Below are 17,851 nucleotides of genomic sequence, written 5' to 3'. Positions count from 1 at the left end.
TTGGGCATGACTGTGAATGTTTGCAACCCCAGTGTGGACGCAGAGACAGGTAGATCCTGGGAGCTCTGTAACCAGCCAGACTAATTGAATCAGCAAGTTCCTCGTGTAATAAGACATCCTGACTCAGCAAATTAAGTGGAAAATGATAGAGGAAGATATCAAATGTTTTTTTCGGGCCTCTGCATATGTACACATAGACATATGCACCCATGTATACACAAACAAAAATATTCCTGAACTTTATTAAGAAACAATCAACATCCAGATTGCTCAACAAACTCCCAGTAAGAGAAATATAAAGACACATGCTAGTAACATGAGAGAAAGTATGTTGGAAATCAACAATAAGAAAATTGTGAAATGGTAAAAAGAAAATAATGATTTATCAAGATTAATTCCCAGCTTCTCATTAGAAACAATGGAACACAGAACATGTTATGATACCTTCAAAGTGACTAATTTGTCAACCAAGACTCCCAAAGCCAAAAGTGGTATTTCAAAAATGAAAGCCAAGAAATCTCTTAAGTTAAAGAGAGACTGAGAAAATGTTTGCTATCAGACCCACCATAAATATGACTATAAAAGAGATTTGGGGGGCTAACAGCAAGTGACCCTGGATGATGGATGATTCAAATCCATATGAAAAGTCAGAAGCAGCAGTATGGATGATTGCGCTGTGGAAGATGCTGTGTGTGCACTCTTCCCCATTCTTCTCTATACTGCGCCAACCAGCGACTGTATAAAATCATGTGTACTAAGGACTGGATTGGGCTGATGAGATGGTACAATGGTTAAGAGCACTGCCTATTCTTCCAAAGGTCCTAAATTCAATTCCCAGCAACCACATTGTGGTTCACAACCATCTGTAACGCCATCTGATGCCCTCTTCTGGTCTGCAGGCATACATACATGAAGGCAGAACACCGTATACATAATAAATAAAAACAAAAGCTTACCTTTAAGGTTTGGGGTGTTGAGCTTGTTCTTGTCAATGACAACTGAGTGGTACAGTTTGTTATCTGGGATACAGTTTATCGTTGCAGCCAAACTTATGAAGAAGTGGGCCTTGACAAAATTAAATTTATTTAAGAGATGTTGCTGGCCAAGAGTAACCAGAATGAAAGGCAAGCCTTTGTTGATTAAATCTTCAAGTGCCTACAAATGAGAAGGGGACAGGGACAGGTTAGTTAAACATCTCACATGTTAGTATGGCTCCTGTTTCATCTTCCTGATTGGGTGCCAGATGAAGGATTAGACACGAGAGTTCCATAAGCAGCAGAACCATTCCAGTGCCTCAGTATCCCATCCTGCCCTGCCACATAATGAGAGACCAAGCCTGGGGTCAGAGGGATGAAACAGACTTCCCAACAGTTCAGAGAGACTACAGAAGCTCAACAGTCACACATACAGGCTGCTCCAAGTTACCATGAGTACAGACTAGACAAGAATAGGGAAACAGTGTCCTTACCCAGCTGAGCATACATGGTCAGTGGTGACCTTTCCCAAACCCTCTCCATCAAATACCCACTTCCTTTGCAACCAGGACTCTAAAGTTCCTTTGATGTCACGCAGTGGAAGAGGGCAGATGAAAATCACATGACAGGGCAAGTGGTCCTACACTGAGGACCTTCGGCAGCAGTCATCCTACAGATTGCCTGTCCATTCATGGTCCACCCAGTCATTTCACACTCTCTTCTCCTCTAAATTTTAACTATCCCTCCCCTCTTTCCATCTGCTGAGGTCTGAAAATGTGTCTGTATTGTTGATTGGCTGATATTTGACTGATAGACACCAAAATGGTCCCTGGCACAGTGGGCTCAACAGACTAAAGAGATCTCTTTAAAACTGGAGGCAAGTGAAGTGGTTCTGTGAGTGAAGGTGGTGGCCACCAATCCTGAGGACCCCAGAACCTACATAGTAAACAAAACCAAACTACTGGAAGTTGTCTTCTGACCTCCATGGGCAAGCTGTGGCATGTGTCCCACCTACCCAGATAAATAACAAAATGTAAGGCATAAAACTAAAGAAACACCTAAGTGGGTCAGATCGCACTTTTGCTCAAATATCTTCAATGGCTCCCAGTTTTGCTTAGATAGAAGCTTATGTTACAATGTCCCTACAAGATTTCTCAGATAGGAGCCTATGTTACAATGTCCCTACAAGATTTCTCTGTGTACCCTCTCTGACCTTATGTTCCGCCACTCCCCACCATCCATACAACTCTAGCCACACTAGTCAGAATAACTCTCATCAATCCAAGCAAGCTTACTATAAGACCTCTGCACTAGCCCCATTTCTAGATTATTCTTTCTTGAAATTGCTGGGTCTTTCCCAATATACAATGTGAGCCACTTCTTTGTGTTTATAACATTTATTATTACTAACCCTGCCCATTAAAGTATAAGCTCCATAAAACTCGGTGTTAGCTTGTGATGCTCCCTGGCTGTGGTCAATGGCCATGGAACAGTGCCTTGGAAGTAACAGACTCTTAATCATTTCTGAACTGATATAGAATAAAGAAGATGCTGGAGCTATCCTAGAAAAAGAAAGAAACTACTCCCCTTACATAAACAAGTTAAAAAAAACATCATTTGGGAAAATTTGAAACAGCTAAACAACTATAGGTGTGGACAGGTTAGGTTGTCTGCTCGCTGCTCCTCCTTCCTTAACCTATTCTGTGGGTGGAAACCAATGGGTATGGAAGAGCAGCTACTGGCCAGAGGTGAGGACCAACCATGGCACCAGGGAAATCATCAGTCTCCCTATCCTGAGAAGAAACTACAGACTGACTGGGAGTGAGATGAGAAAGGACCTTTCTCTTCTTTTCCCTCCTCAGCAAACTGATTTAATGAGCCTTGACAATTACACACAAACACTCGAGGATCAAAGGAAGATTAATTAGTAATGCTATTTAACACTCCTTTCTCTCCCTCTATGCAGAAAAGACCAAGTGTAACCTGAAGAGTCTTAAGCAGGCCAACAGTACTGTTTTAATTAATTAGCTAATAGAAATCGGATTATTCCATTATGCTGTCAGTCTCTTTTTGAGTAAAAAGAAATGATCAGACAGACATTCTTTCCAGACTGAACACTGCTCCATAAGAAACGTTTTTTATGATGGGCCTGGCATTTGTGACTAGAAAGAAAGGAATATTCCTAAACTCCCTGAGGTTTTGGAACACCTAATCATGAAAATGAAATTTTGTCTTCCTAAAGCAGTCTTTTCATTTTAGGCAGCTTGCTTATGAATTAAAATAAAATTTTAAGAAAAAACATTGAATGATATGAAACATAATCAAAATAAAGTAAAATAAAGTGCACAATAAGAGAAAAGTAGTAAGATTACATTTAACAATGTAATACTTAATTTTGCTGTATCAAAATTAAGAAAAACAAAAATAAAGCAGTCAAAATCATTTTTGAGTTACTGAAAATAAACACCTTATATATTAGCTACTTTCGATGCTATGACAAAATCCCTGAAAAGGCAACTTCACAAAGGAAGGGTTTATTCTACCCCTTGACAGGGAAACCACTGCAGCAGGAACACGAGGTGTCTGGTCACATTGCATCCAGTCAGGAAGCACAGAGCTAAATGCTGATGTTCAGCTTGCTTTCCCTTTTTTTTTTTTGTTTTTGTTTTTGTTTTTGTTTTTTGTTTTGGTTTTTTTGCAAAGCTGGTACCATATGGACTAGCAGTGTGTTGCCTGCTTCCCCAGCCCCAGTTACAGCTGACTGTGTCCACTGGAGGCTGACCCTGAGGAAATCCTCTCCTAGATGGATGATGTGAAGCTGACAGCCTCCTGGGGTAGCATTGTGAGTTAAGCTCTCTCCCTAGCAGCTTTCCTTTTCACCTTTATTGGTGGGGTCTTGCCCTCAGGGCTTTTCTGACTTCCCATTGTATGGCACTAGGTATTCCTTTAGTGTGCTAATCTCTTTAACAATGGCACTGCTTTTTCTACCACAAAGTTGTGAGCAACGTTAAATGCTCACACTCCTTTCTGTGACAAACTTTATATTCTCCCCATCTTTCTGTTCCATTTGCTACCCTGTCACTCTGCAAATCTAAGTAAAAGCAGTCAGCAGTACCCATGCCATGACACAAAGCCACCCTGTCTTGAAATTCCCTCTGTCAAATAAAGTCTTCCATTGCTTTTGAACCCAATTGGATCAAGTTGTTAAGGCATGGGCAGAACACAACCAGATTCTTTGCCAGAATGTAACATGAATGGCTACTAGTCTAATTCCTGATAGAGTTCATGGTCCCCTCTGGAATGTCACGAGCCAGACTTCCATTGTCCACAATTTCTTGGCCTTCTGGTTTTCCAAGCTTCTACTAGATGAACCACTAAGTTCTATACATGACATTCTAGGACTTTTCTAGCCTGAAACTTCAAACTCTCCTACACTGGTCCTGCACACAGCTTCCAGTGGCCTAACCACCCCATGGTCTGTCTTTATCAGCAATGACCCCACTTTTGGGACCAAGGTTTTATATTAGCTACTTTTCTCATGGCTGTGACAAGACACCTGACAAAAGCAAACTAGGAAAATAAGAATTTGTTTGGCCAACAGTTTGAGAAAACGGTCCATCACTATGGAGGAGGGAATGGCACCAGAGGATGGCTAGTCACACTACATCCATACTGCAGAAGAGTGATAACCACTGAAGCTAGGCGTGTAAATAAAGACTGCTCTTTCATTCAGCCCAAGAGCCAGAGAGGATCTTCCCTCTTTTAAGCCTTTCTGGAAACAGCCTCTTTAGACACACCCAGAAGCCTGTTGCCATGGGGATTCTAAATCCAGTCTTGTTAATTGGGAACATTAATCACCACAGCTTAATTAAAGACAGAATGTTGTTTGCTCCCCTCAATCAATCAATCAATCCTCCTTCTATCTGTCCACAATAACTGTTCCTGCATTACTGGGCTCATGTCTTCTCTGTCACTAGCACCTCCCCTAACCCTTGTGACAATGGCTGTCCTGAAAGGCCTTCTAGGTAAGCACTTTAAGGTGCTAATGACATCATTAGGTTTTTTAAAGTTGTTTTTTTTAACACTTAAATGTCACTAGGAAATCAAATGCTTAAATACCAATCATTTGATTGTTGACAGGTGTTAATAGGCAATCTTATCCTCATTTTGCAAAAAAAGAAAACCTATTGAGGAAATCAGAGGAGCTGCATATGAAAATGTTACATAAAGGCAAACCCTGCAGTTGGTGGGTAGTCCTGGAACTGAGAAGAAAGGATACAAGTAGCAGCCATATTGAACACAACATGTGGGCTGCTCCTAATAGTAAGAAGTTCTTTAGTTACAATGGATTCATTTGTTACCTTTTAGGTAACCAAGACATTTGAATAGGAAAGCCAGAAATAATGACATGACTGTACAAGCCAACTGGACACATCTAGTTTAGAAGCTAGTTACTGGCCTAGCCATCAAGTTAGTTTAATACATTTATAACTGTAACCTCAGAATTTTGTGACCAAAACCCTAATATCAGACATTTTAAAACAAAAGAGGAAATTGGGAGTTCAAGGATATCCTTGGCTACACAGTGAGTTCAAGGGCAGCCTGGGCTACATGAGACCTCGTCAACAAATAGAAAGTGGGGGGAGGAGAGAGAAGAATGAGCACATACAGAGCAGCATTTCAAAACTGAACTCAGGAAATTTCCACATTAAATATTGTTATTACCTGTATGTTGTCTTTACTGGTAAGAGGTTTTCCAGAGTCAAATGATTGAGTTATCTGTCAAAAATACAAAATATTAACAGTAAAAGCCATGTTTATTTGAGCATTCTTTTAAGTGGAACTATTAATGTATCCTAAAACCATTTAAGGACCATTTTCTTGTCAAAGTAATACACGATCTAGTCAGAAATATTAGTATTAAAAAAACTAAAAATTTTATGTAAGTCACCTTCTTTTAGGCAGTAAATGTTAGTATTCTGATGTCTTTCCTGTCCTTTCCTTGCTGATTATTTTAAAATTAAATACTCACTTACATTCCATTTTCACTAACAATTACCTAGTTTTATTCCTACAAAAGTGAATCATTTGCAAACGTCAGTCTAGAAGGGACCAATGAATGCAGTATAAGAGCTAAATTTATTTGCTATTTTGAGTTATTGCCTAGTGTGGCCATTCCCCATGGTCACATCAGCAACCAGCCTGAAGTGAAGGAATATCGGTGAGTATTTTGTCTATGTTTTGATTATTGCCTTTGTATTAAATCTAAGTATGAGTTCTGGGTCAGAAGACAAGAATATCTTGAGGAAATGGAAAGGGGCTGGTTCAGAGGCCCTGCCTATTCACACCACGTGACTGAACTTCCCACCACGCCCACCCACACCACGTGACTGCACTCCCCACCACGCCCACCCATGCCACGTGACTGCACGTCCCACCACGCCCACCCACACCACGTGACTGCGCGTTCCACCACGCCCACCCACACCACGTGACTGCACTCCCCACCACGCCCACCCACACCAGTGACTGCAGGTCCCACAGCATCAAGCAATAGTCTCACTTACAAAACTGTGCCATTCTGAGGTGACAATGGTTCTTTTCCTTTTAGTATGTCAATCACAGATTCATAGTTGGTTCTACTTATTCTGACTAAAGGGAAACATTTGTTCCCACAGGAAAATGTAGTACCACAAAACAGAATACATCTCTTTCCACCCTGACAATCATCTTGAAAAGATGTACCTTCAGAGGTGCCAACACTGATTCGGTTCTCCTACCTCCCCAGCCTTCAGGAAGTATGCAACCGCTTCCAGGGACAGACAAGTAAGTAACTTACATACAGGTGGTTTATCTTTGTCTGAGGCTACATTCTATGGTCCTAACAACATTCAGGGGACCCCCCAGCAACTCAGGGCTTTAATGTTCCACCCACTCTGAGGAACCCAAAGGAGTGACGTTTTCACTAACGGTTTTGGACCGTTTTCTTCCTGTTGCTGTGGATTGTTCCTTCTCACTCAGCATGCATTCTAGAACCCCCTCCCAAACACGCTGCTCACCCCCAAATCCTTCTCTCTAGATGCTCACATCAAATACCTTAACAGTCATTGCAAACCAGCAGTGCTACGGCAGAGTTCCCCTTCTGAAGGTATTCTTATCATCTATGAGACCCTGAAAAACTAATGACTCAAACAAGGGACTTCACCTTGACATAAATGAAGGGAATTCTTAATAGGACTTTACATTTAGTGACAACAGGGGAATCTTGATGCAAATATATGGCAAAATTTAGAACTTTTTGAATCACCATGAAGCTTGGTAATCTATAAGTTTTTCAGCTACTTCCTTTGCAAGTGAAACTAAATTCATTAAAACCTTCTTTAAGTAAGGGGCCTGCAGCCTAATAACATTGGTACCTATTTTAATTATAAACCCTGAAAGCATTTTCTCTTTTAATTACACTTTTAAAATCCCAATTGAAGGTGGAAAGCTGCAAATTAACTCTGAGAATATAAAATTTGAAGTCAGAATCCACCGGGAGATGATTCACCTACACATTTATCTTATGAAAGTTACTAGATAAAAATGAAGTATGTGACATCCATGTAAAAATGGCTTCTGAACTTGTTACTGTTTGTTTTCTTGAAGGAAATGGCCATTGAAAACTCTTGTTTCTCAACCCATGAACATGGTTTTTCTCTCCATCTTTTCTTCCTGGACTGTACATTTGGATGACCCTAAATTCACTTCTTTTGGCTTCTGTTTTTTGTTGTCTGCCTTGGCTCCCAGATTATTTCAAAGTAAGATAAACTAATCCTATGCCTTACCTAGGGTTTTAGTTACTATTGCTGTAAACTAAAGGTACTTGGGGAAGGAAGGGTTTATTTGGCTAATTTTCCATCACTGATCATCAGAACTCAAACAGGGCAGGAATCTCTAGGCAGGAACTGATGCAGAAGCCATGGAGGATGCTGCTTACTGGCTTGTCTCATGGTTTGCTCAGCCTGCTTTCATATAGAACCTGGGGCCACCAATCCAAATGGTCTGGGCCTTCCCACATGAATCTCCAAGAAAATGCTCTACAGGCTTGGCGGTAGCCCACTCTTACAGATGTATTTTCCCAATTAGGTCTTCCTCTTTTCCAGCCACTCCAGTGTATATCACGTAGACATAAAACTAGCCAGCACAGACTATTATTTTAAATCTGGGTGTTACTACTCCCAGATTCATATATGCAACCCCAACTGGTCCCCTGTGTTCCAGACATTACTCCTCTACACTATAGATGCTACACCACCTAGTTGTCTATGGATGTCATATGCAGCTTGTTCAACTCCTCCTTCATAGTATATGAAAACCACCTGCCAACTGTTCAGACACTCTCCAGTCATCCTTGACCTCTGCTCTTACATTCCATCTCTGAACCCCAATCTGATGCTGCCAGCTGTTCCTTCACAATCTATATAGAATAGACCACTGCTCACTCCCCTCCATTGCTATTACCCCAATAATCACTCTGCCACTTCAGATTACCTGGCCCCGGAGTCCTCCCCTCCTCCCCTCCTTTTCCTACAGCCTCACTGGGCCTACCTGGTCTTTCCCAATAATAGCTCACAAGCATCTTCCCCATGGTCTTTGTCACACAGTGATTTGTGCCTGGAAGGTCATTCCCCCAGATCCCTGCTTGGCTCCTGTCCTTCACCAGTTGCTAATGAGAACAACCGTCCAAAAACACCTGAATAACAACACAGCAGGCCACCATCCAAGTCAAGCTTCTCCCCCTCATCTCTGCTGGACTGGGCTCAGAGCACATGGCCCCTGTCACAGAGCTGTGTGTTCAGGGTTTATGATCCGCCCCTCGCCCCAACAGAAACCAAGCTCCAGGAAAGCAGTAGCTCCAGGCCGGTCTTCACCACTCCTTCTCCATGCCTAGAACAGTGCCTGCGTTCAATAAGCACTCAAGAAACAGACTGAACCTACTGAACTATAATTTTCATAACAAAGGGCAGGCTGTTTATAATATGAAAATATTGTTGACTGGGAGGAAAGCGAGAAAGCATAACTTAATCCAGACAAGAGGATAAATCCATTTACACCACAGGGAGTAAATGAATAGCCAACTTACTTCTCTCCTGAAGTAAGTGCCGGGTTGTTTTATGTCAACCTGACACAAGCAAGGGTTATCAGAGAGAAGGGACCCTCCATTGAGAAAGTGCTTCTAAAGGTCGGGCTGCGCGTAAACCTGCATGGCATTTTCTTAGTTTCTGGTTGATATGGGAGGGCCCAGCTCACAGCGGGTGGTGCCAATCCTGCACTGGTGGTTCTGGGTTCTGTAAGAAAGCCAGTTGAGCAAGCCAGTAAGCAGCACCCCTCCATGGCCTCTGCATCAAATCTTGCCTCCAAGTTTCTGCCTGTTTGAGTTCCTGTCCCTGCTTCCTTCAATGATTGACTATGATGTGGTAGAGTGAGCCAAATAAACCCTTTCTTCTACAAGTAGATTTTGGTCATAATGTTTCATCACAGCAATAGTAAGCCTGACTAGGAGAGGTGTTTATCCACACATAGACAGCTAGGCAGGTGTATATCCACACGTACACCACATATACCACATACTATATATAATGCATACATATATTTTGCAAGTAGATATACATATATATATTTATATATTCAAATTGCTTAGTGAAAATTCCTATTAAGATGCTCTATACATAACTTCACACTTTCATGAAGCCCAGGCTGATCTCAAACCTGCCAAAGATGACCTTAAATGTACTGGGATTACAGGCATATAGAACCACACTAAGTTTTTGTCGTTTTTTTTTTTTTAATTCAGTGCGGGAGGTTGAATCCAGGGCTTCGTGTATCCTGTGACATCAACTGAGCTACCTCCTCAGGCCCACACTCACCCTGTGTTTCCAGGGTTACAGATCCATTCCAGGTATACACACGCAGGCACACACACACACACACACACACACACTCTCTCTCTCTTCTACTATAGTACTGTGTCCCCGACCTTAGTTATAATAAATAACAGTACTGTACCAATTTTATGGAATATGAGAAGATGCACTTTAAAGACTACATTGAAGTAATAAACAACACATAAATATGATGCCAACTTATATGAGTGATTTTCAAAACTTGAGTTCATTGTAGGTTCTCTAAAGTTGAGTTCAACTTCTTCCTACATGTGTCTGTCAGTGTCATTCTCCTTGGGGAATGACTTGCTGTTTACATATGTGTGTGGGGTGCACGCACATGTGTGCAGGACCATGTATCTGTATATATCCATGTAGAGGCCAGAGCAGGATTTCAGGTGTCTTCCTCTAATATGTATTTCTTTGAGACAGGGCCTCTTACCAGACTAGAGGATTTCTGCTCAGCTGGCTGGCTAACAAGCTCTTTTGGTCCAAGGCTAGGGATCCAGGCACATGCAGCCATGCCCAGAGTTTTACACTGGTGTGGGGATTTGAACTCTGGATCTCATGGTTGCAGAACAAATGTTCTTTCCCATGGAACCATCTTCCCAGATCCTCAGTAGGCTTCTTCCTTTTTAAATGTATGAACTGATTATAAATAATTTCTGAACATGATTCCCCTCCCCCATCTCCCCCTAGATCCTCCCCATATCCATCCAGCTCCATGCTGTCCCTCTGTCTTTAGAAAACACACTTGCTTTATTGCTAGTTTTCTGTTTTAAATATATATGCTCAAGTGAGGAAATTGCTACTTATAATGAAATCAAAATTCTAATCAGCATCTGCCCAGAGCAAGGTCACCCAGTGAGTCCCCGATCACCAGGAAAACCAAAGCAGAAGGAAATAATAACTCACTCTGATTTAATTTATGTTCTCGCTATAAACTCAGTACTCATTTTCAAGGAGGCTTCAATTAGCCAGTTTACAAATACAAATTAAGCAACTCAGGTAAAACTATCTTCTAAGATCAAAACAGATTATGCAAAATGGAGAATGTTCTCTCAGAGAAGTCACAACAATGCTGAAAGGAGAGAGAGACAGCACACACGCAGTGCCCGGCTGGCATTCACAAAGTCCTGGGTCACTTCCCAAGATCCGAGAGGAAGACAGGACAAGGAGGAGAAGGAGAAGGGGAGAAGGTGTATAAATTAAAAACATCCAAACAATACATATGGAAGATCACCTTGTTGAAAAACATTGAGGGAACACGGTAAGACTAGACCTACAAATCTGGGCTACTTTGGTAGACGTGCCCAAAGAAAGCATCGTGATACCTATAATAAACCGCAGCATATGGTACACGCGAGCCAGAATTGACCGCAACTGTCTTCTCGCGCGCCATAGCCCTTCCCTCCCAGCATCTCTCCCCTCCAGATAAGGGAAACTTGATTCTGCTGTAACCAGATTCAACAGCAAGGTCTGATGCACTGGAGACTTGTGAACACTCTTCTGTGGGAATGTTCCCCAGGCTTTAGGAATGCAGCCCCAAGAGATTTCAAATGGATAGCTTTGAATCGGGACAGGAGGTTACCTTAACTTTCGCTGTGACTTTATAGCCAGCAGGGATGGCGCACGGCAGGTTTTTTCCATGAAAAATCTGGGATAGCTCATAAAAGGCTTCAGGAAAGAAGCCTAAGTCTATAAGGATCTCGGCCTATAAAAGAAAGGAAAGAAGATTTTACATTAGTTTCTTTTGCTTACAAAATGCAAATTTGAGAGGAAAGGCATCAGGTTCTGCAATCAGAAATGCCTGCTTAATAGTGGTGGTGTGTAAAGAATCAATGTTCGGGGTTAGTGAGTGGGTACTAGCACCTGTGCTTGTGAAAATGCCTGTTTCTAGGTGCAGTGGACCACACAGCTAACAGCAGTGGGGACCATTCACAACAGGCTCTGTTGCTTACTTCATCACAGGCAGACACAAAAATTTAACAGCCACGGTGAAGTTTTAGAAGCGAACTTATCTCTTTGTTCCCATGGTTCCCATAGGACTCAGGGTAAAAACAAAGTAAAATTATTCCAATGTTCTTGAACTCTCTGAGGAAAGTCAGACAAAAGCACAGTATGTCAACATGTAGACAACTATTAATTTTCTTATCTATAATTAACAGCGTCAACTTTAAAGGCATATGATTAACAACTTTAACCAGGTTTGTTGAGAGTACAATTCAGTTGGACTAAATAAGGAAATTCAAGGAAGGGAAGCTGGCATTCAATATGTTTACTGAACATCTCTTGGAGAGCATGCCCACTTGAAGGTTAGAGTCCCCTGAGATTCGAAGTTAACCAAATGTAAGCGATACACAGAGAAGACTTAGAAGCCCAGCAATGGTGGCTCACACCTTTAATCCCAGCACTAGGGAGGCCAGCCTGGTCTACAGAACAAGTTCCAGGACAGGCTCCAAAGCTTCACAGAGAAACCCTGTCTCAAAGAGAGAGGGAGAGAGAGAGAGAGAGAGAGAGAGAGAGAGAGAGAGAGAGAGAGAGAGAGAGAGGGAGAGGGAGAGGGAGAGGGAGAGGGAGAGAGAGAGAGAGAGAGAGAGAGAGAGAGAGAGAGAGAGAGAGAGAGAGAGAGAGGTGCTTAGAGGCTTAGAGGTGTTGACAAAATCTGCTTTCAATAGCGGGGTCTCAGAAAATTTCAGTGAGGAAGGACCCTTCAAGAGAAGAGTTGGAAGGCATGTAAAGGAGAGAGAAAACGTGCTGAGAGGACCCTGAGTACAAGGTCATGGGTCCTGTGTGGCTGGAGACGGGGGAGAGGGGGTGAAGGCGGGGGTGGTCGCCAAATACAGAGACCCTGTAGACCATAGTAAGCATCTCTTTTTGCTACATGAAAAAGAAGTTACTAGAGTGATGGGTTTGACGACGAACACTTGAAATCCTGGCGCTTGAAGGACAGAGAGTTTCAAGCCAGCCCTCATTAGAGAGAGACTCTGCCTTAAAAAACAAACAAACAAACAAACAAGAAAGCCACAAGAACTGAGAGTGTATCTCAGATGGAAAGTTCTAGCTACAATATGCAAGGTCCCAGAAGGGACAAGTGTGAGTGTATGTGTGTGTGTGTGTGTGTGTGTGTGTGTGTGTGTGTGTGTGTGTGTGTGTTTGTGTGTGCCCCATTTTAGCAGTCATGACAGGCTAGCGTGTGCCCACATGACCTTGCTGCTCCTGTTCTGGTCACTAGGAGGTCAAATGCCCTCCTCATGGCAAGGAGCCAATTAGAAGTCAGCTGGTGAGGTTATGCTTTACAGACAAGTGCACAACAGTGGTACAGAGCATAGCAACCACCCTGGGAGGGCCTATAGGCTATAACAACCAGTTGACCAATCAACACAGGGCAGGTCATCCAAACCTGGAAGTGCACCAATCCTGAGACTGTTACATACCCCTAGACATTCCCCTTACACTGTCCTATAAGGTCCCTGCCTCGTGGCTTCTCAAGGTCTTTTCTCTAGTCATCCATCTCAGTGAATGGATAAAGGGTGAGCTAATGGAGTTAGCGCCTTAAATAACTACAATAAAAGACTCTGCTTTTGCATCGAAATGGGTCTCTTGGTGATTTTGGGGTTCAGAATTTGGGCACAACACCCAATGTACGTATGAACAAATACAGAGAATAAAGCACAAAATTAGATGCATATACAACTTGTACACAACACACACACACACACACACGCACACATCCACAAACCCCACATAGAAAAGGACAAATTAATTTATCTTCAGCATGCCAATACCTTGGTCTCTGTTCTCCTTTCCATACATGCTTTAGGAACTTCAAGAGTGGAAATAAAAAATGCAAGTAAGGGGAAATCAGTTGTAAAAAATAACATGAAAATAAAGGATAAAAAGCCAGAAGGCTGTTTTTAACAGGAAAGAGAAAGTCACTTGCCTGTTGAGCTGCACATTGCAGTTTTTGCTCAAGAGATGGTGGTCTCTGTCCCTGCCATGCCACCCCCACTGCTATCAAATATCAAAGCAAGTATTTATGGAGCTAGATGGACTCTTCTGGACCCCAGATAGCCACTACTTTCATTGACCCCTATAAGGAAATATTCCTAAAGGCTTCTGTGTGGTCAGAGCACTGTAGCAAAACAGCAGCTAAGGCTGCCTCTGACTTCATCTCGCCACATCAGTCTAAGCAACTGAAGCAACAGCAACCGGCACTGTGGACACTAGCCAGAGGACAATGAGAACTAGTCATCAACCAAACCTTCATACACCTTCTGAAGCAGCATTACCCTTCCTCGGAATGTTTGAAATGTTGAGATCAATCCTTGATGGGGTTAGCAGGTCTACAGTGAAGCAGCACAGCTGGTCATGAAGGCGTCTTACTATGATCCCTGGAAGACTCTACTGAACTCTAGAAACTCTACCGCTAGACCTATCACACAGCCTGGTTAGTCAGGGAGTGTCGTTACTTGGTGTTTCCCAACTTTGGTGTTTCTCTCTCACTTAATAGTTACTTCAGGAAGGTCACACAAATTCCATTCACACAGACTGTCACTTCTTCCTCTGTGGGATATATCTTTTTTGCTTGCATTTGTCGAGACCCTAATCCTTCTTAGTCAAAGCTCCAAACAGGTACACAGTTCTTTACTGGAGTCGAAACTACTTTATGACAAAACCATGACTAAAGACTAAGAGAGAACTCTGTCTTGGTTTAACTTGGTGAACTATGGGTTTATTGGGGGTTATTTACAGAATCATGGGAAACTCAAAGGCAACTGTATCACCAGAAATTACCCTCGACAACCCATGGGCAGTTACACAACTGAAGAATCCACCTGTAGGGTAGACAAGTCACAAAAAGCTATTTTACGGAAGAGTCCCAGCCCAGCTAATTGTTTATCTATAGTATTACTCCAGGAGGGCAGTGGTCTCGTGAGGCTGAGTTTCAAGACCCTTTGCATTCCTCCAGTGAGAGACTGTTAATAGGCCTGTTCTTGGTTCTTGAGGGTCTTCTGCTCTGATTCAAGACAGCAATGCTCATATACAACCTGGAGGGAACAGCTACCCAACATAGCTCTCTAGTATTTCTCTTGTTATCTTCTACAGTCTCCCTGCTCAGACCTTCTATTCCAATAGAACAAAACCACTTCTGTCTCTTAAATAACTAGAACTTTTCTCATCTCTATAGCTTTCCAAGAATGTTTTCTTTCCCACTCATTTAACTGTCTTATTTTCAAATCTAAATTCTACCCATTTAGAGAAATCCTCTTACCTCAAAGCCATTTGTTTTTTATTCAAACTTTTGGGAACAATTTTCACCACACTCACTTGCAAGTGAAGAAGTGACAAGTTCATTTGTTACCAACTTATAGTGCATCCCATCTCTGTCCCTAGCTTTCATGTCCTTGTGGGTTGCATGTCTTGGACTCACATTACTAACAGGGTGCTTTTGAATAAGTGTTTTCAGTAAATCTTTTTAAAATATCATTTATTTATTGAGGAGCTACCTCTGTACATGTGTAAAAGGCATGACAACTTTGTGAGAAACCATTTTCTCTACTACGTGGGTTCCCAAGCTCTCACTCTGGAATGTGTGGCAGTGAGCACACACATAGACAGTAGGCACTTGACAAATGTCTAAAAAATTAAAGTTCAATCTAAAAATCAACTAATGAATATCAAATATGTGAACTTATTACCCAAGATAATACAGGGAATTAGAAGATGAGTAAGATACAGATCCCAGCCTCAAGAATATTGCAATCTTGATGAGGGGGGGTTAGGTTTTTTAAAATGTGCTATTAAAGTTCAAAAGCAAGATCATCCATGAGTCGGTAATTCAGATGGAAAGCCAGACCTTTGCAGGGTCTCCATGAATATTTATGAAGTCCTTAAAGATTCATTTAGATATAGAAAGCTGGGAACTATTCTCCAAGGCCCAAAATGTCTAGATGGAGATACAGAGAAGGCCAATTTCTTCTCACTGAAAAACAGGAAGGATTTGGGGGAGAAAAACAGAGTTTTCAAAGGAGGGGGGAAAATGGTATGAAAGAGCCCTGTCCCAGGGTGCTGTGTGAGGTGAGCTGGAGTCCTGTCCCAGGGTGCTGTGTGGGGGTGAGCTGGAGTCCTGTCCCAGGGTGCTGTGTGAGGTGAGCTGGTGTAGTATCCCAGGGTGCTGTGTTGGGGTGAGCTGGTGTAGCATCCTAGGATGCTGTGTGGGGTGAGCTGGTGTAGTATCCCAGGGTGCTGTGTGAGGTGAGCTGGAGTCCTCTCCCAGGGTGCTGTGTGGGGGTGAGCTGGAGTCCTGTCCCAGGGTGCTGTGTGGGGTGAGCTGGTGTAGTATCCCAGGGTGCTGTGTGGGGTGAGCTAGAGTCGTGTCCCAGGGTGCTATGTTGGGGTGAGCTGGTGTAGTATCCCAGGGTGCTGTGTGGGGTGAGCTGGAGTTGTGTCCCTGGAGTACTGTTTTAAAACATAATCTCTTCCACCCACAAGATGTGGTATGCATCGCTTATCCTATCTGCCTGTCTACTGATGCCTTGATAAAAAACTGCAATGGGAGTGTTTCCATCATGGATGAAAATTGCAAAGGTATAAATCTGATGTTTTACAGATTCATTTTATTATTTTACAAGTGTGTGTGTGTACCACATGCAGGCCTGGTGCTTGAGGCAGTCAGAAGAGGAGGACACCAAATCTCTTGGGACTGGAGTTACTGACAGTTGTGAGCCAACACATGGGTACTGGGAATCAAACCCTGGTCCTCTGGAAGAGCAACCAGTGCTCTTAACCATCGAGAAATCTCTCCAGCCCCTAAATCAGCCTTTCAGATGATCCGTTTGTGAAACATTTATCAAATGAGGCTGATTATGTTATGGCGTGAGAAGAAACATGCAAAACGATGGTCAAGAAGTAATTTAAGCTCAAGAATGGCAAATATTCTATTTTAACTGTTTTTCTTCACTTAAATTTCTCTGCTTTCAGAGTGTTCATTGAAGGAAGCTATAGAAACAAGGGCCTGGGTGAGTACGGTCTGTGCTTACATGTTAAGTATGTGTGTTTGCCAGGATAATGATAGGGTTGAATTCCACATTAGCATTCAGGAGATATAGAACAGGGAACAAAACTGCAGGACACTGAAATAACTGAAATGATTTAAGTACAGAAAAATGTAACTCAAGGGGCAAACACCCAGCAGAGGTGACTGGGGAAGAAGTTGGATATACCCAACATCCTTAGGGTTCCAATGCTATGTGGAGGAAAGGCCGACAACACATGAATCTCTAAAGCAGAAAAAACAACTGAGGCCTGTGTCGGGCTGAATATGATATTTCAGATATAGGCCTCAGCTCAATTCCAGAAGCTCGAATCTCTTATTGTCTTTTAGATGTCGGCTGGTTACCTCCGGATAACCTGGCCACAGTGGAGAATGGCTTCTAGTTTGTGTAACAATAGACCTACCTAGGTCACACACCGATCATGAGGGCTAGTGGGACATGCCTGAAGACTGGTAAGACATGCTGTTATGGAGTATCTGAGGGCATGTGTACATGTGTTCTAGGACTAAACGAAGTGTTTCCTAGTCAGCCATATATACATGATAATAGATGTCTTCTGCCAATACCCCCACTTTTGAAAAGCTATTTAAGAGGCTGCTTGAATAAACCTTGGTCTCCAGTATTGACTGAGAGCCCTCCTGAAATGACATGATGGCTCTGTTTTGTCCTTAATGCAGTTGGGTAGCTAGGACTTCCTGATCCGCACTCCCCTGACTCAGAGTCGGACCCAGGGGCTGTTTGGCTGGTTCCCAACACAGTCCCAAAGACATCAGTCTGGAATAGATGGCCCCTGTGTCTTAGGACTGATACAGGCCAGACCCCTGCAGGCCTGGGTTACAGATGTGACTGTCTGCCCTTGTTCAATCAATTACCAGACCAAAGAAACATCATGTAC

General features: G+C 42.6%; 1 protein-coding gene across 1 annotated transcript in view; it reads right to left on the bottom strand.

Moving 5' to 3' along the window:
- Window positions 1–17,851, bottom strand: part of Cfap54 (cilia and flagella associated protein 54) — a 290,811-nt gene that overhangs the window by 112,004 nt on the left and 160,956 nt on the right. Inside the window, exons 47-49 of the mRNA XM_040755053.1 lie at window positions 11,490–11,612; window positions 5,700–5,753; window positions 957–1,155 (exon numbers count right to left, since the gene is read on the bottom strand). Of these exons, the coding sequence (XP_040610987.1) occupies window positions 957–1,155; window positions 5,700–5,753; window positions 11,490–11,612 (376 nt within the window). The remainder of the gene's footprint in view (window positions 1–956; window positions 1,156–5,699; window positions 5,754–11,489; window positions 11,613–17,851) is intronic.

Source organism: Mesocricetus auratus, unplaced genomic scaffold (assembly GCF_017639785.1).
Source record: "Mesocricetus auratus isolate SY011 unplaced genomic scaffold, BCM_Maur_2.0 Super-Scaffold_100011, whole genome shotgun sequence".
NCBI classification, from domain to species: Eukaryota; Metazoa; Chordata; class Mammalia; order Rodentia; family Cricetidae; genus Mesocricetus; species Mesocricetus auratus.
This window is presented reverse-complemented; position numbering and strand designations above follow the sequence as displayed.